The 10,303-nt window shown below is 31.2% G+C and overlaps 1 protein-coding gene across 1 annotated transcript in view; it reads left to right on the plus strand.

Annotated features, from left to right (window-relative positions):
- The window catches only part of LOC117109744, a 13,843-nt gene extending 5,902 nt beyond the window's left edge, over positions 1 to 7,941 (plus strand). The window contains exon 2 of the mRNA XM_033252153.1: positions 4,378 to 7,941. Within this exon, the coding sequence (XP_033108044.1) occupies positions 4,406 to 5,188 (783 nt within the window). The 5' untranslated portion in view covers positions 4,378 to 4,405 and the 3' untranslated portion in view covers positions 5,189 to 7,941. The remainder of the gene's footprint in view (positions 1 to 4,377) is intronic.
- The last annotated feature ends 2,362 nt before the right edge of the window (positions 7,942 to 10,303 follow it).

Genomic DNA, 10,303 nt, shown 5'->3' on the forward strand with positions numbered 1-10,303 from the left:
TATATATATATACATATATATATATTATATATATAATATGCATGTATATTTTTGTGTTATTATTGTTTCGTGAATACACTGAAAATTAAGGCCAAGTTGACTATGGGCCGTGTTGATTCGAATTCTCTGTTCCGAATGCATTTTTCACGCGGTGCGAATACTTCACCAAGAATTCCAATTGGTCCAATATGGATATTTTGTCTGGGAAAATCATTTCATAATAGCAATGCATAATATATTAATACCATACATATAAAAATATCTAACATACTATACTTCCAATGCATTGTTTGGTACTAAAATTTGAGCCACGATCTGGAGATCCTGGGTTCGAGTTCCACCCGAGAAAAACTTGCGATTTTTTTACTATCAACAATGCAGTACCCGCTGCTTACTTCGACTCGAATTCAACCCTGGCCACCAGGCTCAAGCTCTGTGGTCTAGAGTTATGATGCCAGGCTAGTCATCTGGAGATCGCGTGTTCGAGTCCCACCCGAGAACAACTTGCGATTTGTTCGCAGTTGTTTTCAAATGTACTGAGTATTGGGTACATTTCCACGTCAGGTAGGGCAAAAAAAAAAAAAATAATAAATAAAAATAAAAAATAAACCTATACAAATAATAATAATAATAATAATAATAAATAATGGATTTTAAAATTGTTTTTAATAAAAAAAAAAAGACGGAAGACCATTATATTTTTATTAACAACCAGATCAAAATTGTTCCAACATTAATACGAATACTAATATTAGTACTAATACTAATACTAATAAAATTAATAATAATAATAATAATAATATTAAAAATATTAATAATAATAATAATAAAATAATAATAATAATAATAATAATAATAATAATAATGGACTTTAAAATCGTTTTTAATCAACAAAAAAAAAAAGCCGAAGACCATTCCACTTTTATTACTAACCGGATCAAACATTATTACGAATACTAATACAAATACTAGTACTAATACTAATACAATTAATAATAATAATAATAATAATAATAATAATAATAATAATAATAACAATAATGAAAATAATAATAATACAATTTTATTAATGATTTATAATAATAATATTAATAATAATAATAATAATAATAATAATAATAATAATAATAATAATAATAATAATGACGACGATAATGATGATGATGATAAGTATCTTTATTATTATAATATACGTTTTATTAAAGGAAAAAAGACCTATTTTATACCTAAATTACGACAGCCTAGGCCAAGGTTCAAACAGAACAACTTTCCTGCACCATGTTCATATTCTTTCGTGTTTATATTTTTCGTTCATGTTTTTGCTTCTCATCTAATACAAGCTATATACAATCTACTTTGCCATAGACTCCGAGAAGCTCGTCCACCATTTGTACATGTTCAGATATTGTTTTTAATATGACTATCTATATAATCATATTATGCCTTTAATTATAACTTCAAATAATGAATAATAATTACTCTCTAGAATTTTGAATATCATCCCTGTAAAGAAAACTCAGTTAAGGTGTAACACCAGTATGAACATTTAAAATCTGCAACTTGAATGCAAATTTGTGTTAGAATATTTAGAAGAAGATCCCGGAGAGAGAAAGTAGATTGAAATGATGATTATTTACTCATTGCCAAGAGAAGATGGCGCCAAATTCTGCTGTGAGTATCATATGTCATACACACAGACGATGACAAAGAGCTTTTAATCCCAGCTTCATATTATTATTAGATGGCGATATGCTAACTCAGTTGCTCTATTCTGCTCAATTTACATAAAGTCACCGCTTTCCTCTTTAAACTCCCGGATGTTAGGAAATAAATTGGTGAAATATTATCGATTGGTAAACGCGCGCATCATCAATCACCAGTCAGCAACCCTTTAAATTTGCTCTACCACGAAGTAACGTCATAATCCATTTCGAGCCCGCGTACATCGTTAAATCAGGGAACAGTCATATTACTGTAATATGACTGCTCCCTGGTTCTACAGAATGATGACTCTAGTGCATGCTATAAACAACCTGACCATCAGTAATTGGTTATTGGCTACTGATTTGCGCGTAACAGAATTCACATAATTAACATTCACATCTTTAGACTGTATCGTACCTGTGCGAAAATAACGATCGTGTTAGAGCTACTTTATTATCGACGACGATGATGATGATAATGTTGTTGTTAATAGTGATGATGATGAAGATAATGATGATAATGATGATGATAATGGTGATGATGATGACGATGATGATGATAATAATGATGTTGATGTGGTGATGGTAATGATGGAGGATAATGATAATTTTGATAATGGTAATGATGATGTTGATAAGAAGAATTATGATAAAGGTGAATAATGGCGATGATAATGATTACGATGATAATGATGACGATGACGTTAAGTAACGTTGACTGTCATACTGACCGTGACTGGAGCGTACAAAGATTTTGATGATGATATGAATGACGATGGTGCTGACGGGGATAATGATATTGTGTAATTTTATTCAAAGCATGTTGGTACCAAATATCACACGCATCGTCTTTACTTACGAACACATGACTCTCGCCTATGATCAATGTTCTTCTTGAATTTCATGCGTTTGCTCTGCTTGATACGAGGCATCCATTAATGTTCTTGAAACATCCGTCTTCTAAAGGGCCATGTGACTAAATCGAAGCAATAAATCTAAGCTGCTACGAATCGTAATGAAATTCAGGGAATTTAAAGGGGATGTCACATTAGGTTACTTAGGATTTACTATAGTTTAAATAAGCAGTTGGATGTGAATGTGGTTGCCTCTAAGTGGTTGCCTATAAAAAAAAATGATAAATACTAGTCTGGTTAGGTTTATTATCTTCAAACACGAAGAAAAATAAAACATTATACATAATATAGATGTCATATAGTTATAAGACAATTGATAAAAAAAAAAAACTATCAGTGAATATAATATTTGTTAAAACTGAGGATAAATAAACTGACAACTTTAAAAAACGGAGGAGTTCCTTAAACGATGTGTACTTTTTTTTTATTATTACAAAGAAGAACCACAATGCAATCCATCCACCAAACTCTAAAGTAATTAGAAAACGAAAAAAATCGCAGCACTGACCATTAAAAAATCACAATGTACATTAACATGATATGTGGGAGAATGCATGTAGTTGCATAAAAATGAAGCCACAAAAATCATCATACTATTATAAAGCTATAAACTATATTAACCGTTTCAGAACCTTTTTTCAAACATATTTTGTGTTTTAAAACAATCAGTTGTACAGCTTAATATTTGTTTTTCCTCCGGAACATTGCTATAAAGAAGAACCATTAAATGGAGCCAATTAAAAATAATCTAGGCCTACTGCATCTCTAACAGCACGTAATTGTGTATGAAGCGACCTATTTTGACTTTATTCATTAAGTACGGTAGCTGGCGTACACAGACTGCTTAAAATGCACACAAAACGCATACATACAGATCTCTTCCGCTGAATAAAACACCCGATTTCCACCCAACGTAATCGTATTCCGCGTGTATGCAAATTTTGAAGAATTATTCCGAATTTAATCCCAAAAAATTCTAGTTCCAAATTAGTTTTGAATATTCTAATTAAATAGTTTCTGTATACTGATGAGGCATAGAAGGCCAAAACGGATCCGTCTGCAGATATTGGGATTCCTTTCAGTGGATGCTTAGTTTATTTTGTCATTCTGATCGGATTTTTCGTTTTAATTTTAATTTTAAATTGTTTTGCATTATATCGCCGTTTGTTGTTTTATGGGTTTTTTCCCATTTGCCCTTTAAACTTGTGTTTTAACCATTATGCCATGAATATCATGCAAAACGGCCAGTATTGAATAGAAGAGCTATTAAATATAGGGCTATAAAATATAAGCCATAAATGTGAAATTTTTCAAGTCATTGCTATTTTCAGATAATTTAGTATTTATTACTTGTAATGAGGGGGTCATTCATTACAGTGAAGTAGTACAGCACCCCTGGAGTCAAGATAAAGATGATAATTATTAAGTACTGTAATCGCCTTACAAAGGTATTCGTGCATACAGTTTTTAATTAAATATACTACCAACAGATTTGAATTACAGAAATAATTTTCAGTATTTGTATTGTTCAGAATTTTGAACTTTCAAGATAGGAAAATATCCTCGTGGGTGACATTATCTGGAACGGTCTAGCCAGAGTTTATTACCTTGCGTATTGATGCTGGAGAATTACCTTTCTAAAATATCCTGCAGAATATCATTGAGTAAGAGTTATGTCTAGGTATTGTTCTTATTAACTGCATTATACTGTATGCTGTATTTTATTTTTTACATTAATCCATGATTTTCCCGTTTTTTAGGCCTGAAGTTATAAGCCGTTATATTGAGATGGACGCAGTTAGTAACCGTACCGTTCCCGGAATATCTGAACCAGTTGATGGAAGTAGCGATTTACAAAATGAATCTTATAAGGTTTCAACCGATCAGGATACTATATCAGGACTTCAACATGAAGGAATCGATGTATACTGTTCCCCAAGAATTCGCAGAAAACATAGAACGTCTGTTGAGGGCGCTAGTGGACCTAACGAAGAATTTGATTGGCTGGAAACTGTTGACCATAGTCTTGGTATACCAGCAACTTTACACATGACGAAATGTAAAAGCAACCAAGATATTAACTCTGAAGCATTTTTGAAAGAAAGCAGAAAGAGTAAAGCTCACTCAATGTTGTTACTTAAAGAGAGTGATCGCCTTTCACTTCACAATTCTTGCTGTAATCTTTTAACAGGGAGATCAGACCAAAAACGTCTGACAAGTCCCGACGTAGCAAATATGCGATCAACTGAAAGAGACCAAAGTAAATCGTGCAATGACCTTACGAAAGCCTTTGAGAAATCTTGGGGCAGAAACTTACTAAAAAGTAATTGCACAAGCAATGTATCTTTAAATTCTCACCCATCAACACCCGGGACTTTACGAAGCAGCAGGGTCAGTTTATTATCGGCAAATGCTGAGTCTTACGATGAACTTTATAATCAGGCTTTCAATTCGACCTTTGTGTCTGGGAGCACGGAACAACTTGTGGAAGACAGACAACGAAGGAATCAATTTGTTAGAGATTGGTTGGAAAAAACTGAGGTTGAAACATTCGCTATTGAAGGACAGTAAAACTTCATAGATAACGATTACAGAGATAAGAAACCTTTACATTCACCTACATGATTTCCATTTATTAGAAACATTCCAATCCTGCATGACGCGGTAGGACTAGAAGGTAATGATGTTATTAAAAATGATCTGCACATGCGAGAATGTTAAGTTCTTCCCGTCGCTTGGATTCTGGGATGCAGTTTGGTCGAATCATCGAGAACGTGAATTCTTTTTAGCATCGCGTTGTCGTGCAAAAGCAAAAAAGCTCCTTATTGTCTTATTATAGGCCTTTAACACCCACACCTTAAACCTACTGTATGATGATTTCATAATAATTATTTGGTGTGGTCGGGAGTAAAATGTAAATAATAATTACGTACGGACTCATCATTATGAATTGATAAAGAAAGAAAATAGAAACATTTTTAACTAATTAAATTATTTAATTTAAATAAAAATAGTTCTATTTAATATATTTCAGATTTGAATAAACTATAATCATTGATCTGTTATCTAGTTTTATGACGTAAGTATATGAAAATTATAACAAATTCTGAATACACCGTAAGTCCAAAGTGAAATGAATGATCGTATAAGCTGCGCCAATTCAACGACAATAAACACTTATACTGGGTATGCACATTCTTAAAATCCATTATGTCATCATTCGTGATTAATGTTTATATCGTCAATCAACAGCTAATGTAACATCACACATAATGTGGGTGACAATTATTGAAGAGTTTAATGTTGCAGTTACTACTCTGCAATCAATCTAATATGCTGTCAGATTTTACAATATCTAACTGTAGACCACACAGTAAATGGGTGCTCAGCACAAAGGCTGAATGACCACATTAAATGTTTCAAGAAAAATTAGTATTTCAAGAAAAACAGATGTTAAATATGTCTGATATCTAGAATGTTACCCGGAAAAAAAATGTAAATACTCAACATTCGTTGGTGAGTCATGAAGCTATTAACTGGGATTACATAGAGATGTATTCGTCTATGCTAAAGCACCAATGCAGAAGACTTCTAATGTCTAACTTAGCGACACAATAATTTGTGTATGTTCTTCCATTGTGAAAAAAAAAATGACACATTCAAATACGATAAATTACTACATAAATTTGGTTACCAATAGTAATATACGTTCTATGATATTTTTCATGTTTCTACAGTTCATATTCATGTATTTATTATGTTGCCACAATTAATCTGTACTAAATGAAATGTACAAGATTGTTTGTCCATCACGTTTGGTAAATATTAAAATTGATTTTAATTCAATATTTAAGTTGTTATTATCTATTTAAGCTAAAATTTCAAAGGACTTCCGAAGTGAAACTTGTTTTATAACACAAAATTATCTTTCTATATCAGTAAATGTAATTGTTGGTTTCCCTTAAAATTGTTTACATTGTAAACCTATTCAATAATTTTAACTGATTGTCGAGCAAACAGACTTAATGTTCAGCATTTTATTCTGCATTATCTTAAGACAAACCAGAAGAAAGAAATCAGTAAGATTGTTGGTTTCCTATAAAAGTATCTACATTATAAACCTATTTAATTTAATGTATTGTCGAGCAACTTTACAAAACAATAAATAAACTTCAGGTTAAAAAAAATGCTGACCACTTTAGTGTTCAATCAAAATTTTTAGAGTGTGGATTTATATTATTGCCTGATTAATGCTTTAAATTCAATCTAAAAATAATCTTAGAATTTAGTTTTTAATTTATAATAAATATTATTCTTTGTATTTATTTATTTCAAAATTATACATATCTCTATATTTCATTTTCCAATCTGAGAGATGTAAAGTAATTTAACTCGGATGGAATTTTTATGAACAAAATAAAGCCCCGGGGTTTAACGCATCACTTATGCTACATTTGCGTTTTCATGGAATGCACACTATTAGCAAAATACTATACTGTACTGCAATAATATTGTGTAAAAATTACGGAATATTATATTATATTAAATATGGTTTTAAACATAATTGAAATAAAAATTTAAAAAGAGTGTGACAATATTTTACATTAAAGATCATATGTTTACTTAAACATTTTAAGATCTTCAGTATCGACATGTAATGTTTTGTAATTTATCGAGAGTTTTTAATGAACTGGAATGAGTAGGTATACTATAGGCCTACAAGTAGAAAAATAGGATGTTTTTTAGCATAGTAATATGAATCTTCCCTTACATAAATGTTCCAAAAACATTTATAGTAATAATATTAAAGATGTTAAAATAATTTATAATTGTCTTCTGGATATGTTTATAAGACATGTTTTAATTACAGGAGAATCCTATTAGGACGGACCTTGCAGAAGTAAAAACTTTGTCGGTCAAGAGTTCATATGTATTTATATTCAAACGTATTTTGTTATGGAAACTGTAATTTCTAGATAAACGTGAACCAATGGTGTTTATTTCTGACGTACTCATGCGTATTATTGAAACAGTGACATTTGAGAGTAATTACGAATCTCAAGAATCAAATTTCTTAAATTATATAGAACGTTTGAAATTGTTGAAACTGTAATACATTGAAGAGAAATCACACGAGAATTATGTATATTATATTAATAAAGTTTTACTTGATTTCTATATTTTGTGCACTAGAACGTAGACGTAGGCGAAAAGATTATTTATATATTTTTAACCTAAAAGTGTTATAATTTTGATGAGAATTTCGTTAAATTTCAATAATTTGGATATTAATTTAATAAAAAGGTGCTTTTTATTGAAGTACATTTCATGTCTAGATTTACTGATTTGCTCTCACTAATATAACTATTTTCCACTCCCTATTATCTTGGAACTTATCACACTACGTTCAACTTCTTAATTTGCTCTGACTAATATAACTATTTTCCACTTCCTATTATCTCGGAACTTATCACACTACGTTCAACTTATTGATTTGTTCTCACTAATATAACTATTTCCCACTCCTTATTATCATGGAACTTATCACACTACGTTCAACTAAATGTATAATGACATTAAGGTCCACTACATCTATAACCCTTCTTAAGCCTACTTGTCATCTGAAGACTTATGAAGAGTTGCCCTTTTTAGTTGTTTGCACCAAGCTCTGCAGTTAATTCATTACTACAATCTGTTCGAGAGTCTTCTAATTAATAATAATAATAATAATAATAATAATAATAATAATAATAATAATAATAATAATAATAATAATAATAATAATATGTCGGTCTTATATAGCGCTTCATGCGCAAAGCCTCTAAGCGCTTCAAATTACTACCCCGGTCATTGGATCAAACACATGTTGAACACATACTCAGGACAAAATTAAATTATTAAATTAAATTAATATTATTATTCCATAATATTGTAGGTAGTAATCAGCGCAGGTGTGTTGGAACCTACCAGGTACACACTTGTACTCCTGGGTGAAGAGAGGCAGCCGTAGATAAAGTGTCCTGCCTAAGGACACGAGCGATTTGCACAGCGAGAGTTTTGAACCCAGACCTCTCGAGTTTGGGAGTCTAAGACACAACCGATGCGCCAACCACTTAAGTTTTACGCCCTGTCTTATGTAATTCTTATTTGAAAATCCCTAATTTAACTCTACTCTCCTGTTTTGTTTCTTTACTTTCCCTTTATTTCTGTTTTGTTTTTCTTTTCTACCACTTTCTTTTCCGTTTCAACCATTTATTTTGGCGGATTTTTTTTCTATGTTGTCCTGGAAACAGATGAACATTATATGCACTATAAAAGTGCACGGCCATTGACTGATTTCTCTAACGTCAAACAGATGGCAATAGCTCAATTCGACTGGTACAATATTTCTTTTTTTCTTGATTAATTGACCATTCACTTAACGTGGTGTACGGTAGATTATTAAGATGTAAGTTAAAGTAAGCGTGAAAATATGAGTAATCAGTCAAAAAAGCAATTTCTCTTAATAAAAATGCATCAATTAATATTTAAAATCGACGATTAACAGAATTAAAATTAAATGAAAATATTTTTAGATGGTAAAATCCATTTACAGCAGGTCGAGGCGACCTGTATACGCAAACTTTAATCATGGTTTGCCTACCTACGTACAAAGACATTTTGTTTAGTTGAGTATTTTCCCCAGTTTAAGGATAGTCGACTTTGTTTATGGAACTTTGCTAATGCGTATAACCAGTCAAATAAACTAATTTATGTTGTGTTATCAACAGGATTTTAGGTAAATATCAGCGCAGATATGAAACATTGAGGGCGCTATATTAATTTCTTGTGTCAGCTCATGTTAAGCTAAATGGAGAAAAATATTGTTTAAGTTGCGAAGATTATTTAAGTAAGATAACATAACATATCAGCTTTCAAAATGTCCTCGCTATAATAAATGATACCCATGCAGTCGATTATTAGCATACGTCATACAGTGTTACGGCATCCTATCAAGTTATAGGTATACAGTACATACAATAGAACTTAAAATATTATGATAGTGATGTTGACGAAGACGACCATGATGATGATGATGATGATGATAATGATGATGATGATGTCGATGATGATGACGATGATGATGACGATGATGATGATAATAATGATGGTGATGATGATGACGATGATGATGACGATGATGATGACGATGACGATGACGATGTTGATGATGATGATGATAATGATGGTGGTTTTGGTGGAGGTGGCGGTAGTGCTCATGGTGATAAATTTGATGACGATTATGATGCACGACTAACGCTGAGGAAGGACAGGGACGTGTCTGAAATATTGATTATTTGCATTCCGGGCTTAGGGGCAACAATTGACTTAATAATGATGAACATAATGGTGATGGCTAATAATAATAATAATAATAATAATAATAATAATAATAATAATACTTTATTTGAAAAGACTACGCCTTTCCATCGGCGACACACGTCACGCGTAGCATAGTTTTTATTTTTATTTTTTTATTTTATTCAACTTATAAGGCAAGAACAGAACAGGTGAACAAGCACCTCTACAGATCCGTCTTACCACCGGAGAAAAATGAATAAATAAATAATCAAATAAATGTAAAAAAGATAAGGATTCAATTAGAAAAAAAAAAAAAAAAAAAAAAAAAAAAAAAAAAAAAAAAAA

Source organism: Anneissia japonica, unplaced genomic scaffold (assembly GCF_011630105.1).
Source record: "Anneissia japonica isolate Jap-2015-1 unplaced genomic scaffold, ASM1163010v1 scaffold3782_len1007564_cov172, whole genome shotgun sequence".
Taxonomy (NCBI): Eukaryota; Metazoa; Echinodermata; class Crinoidea; order Comatulida; family Comatulidae; genus Anneissia; species Anneissia japonica.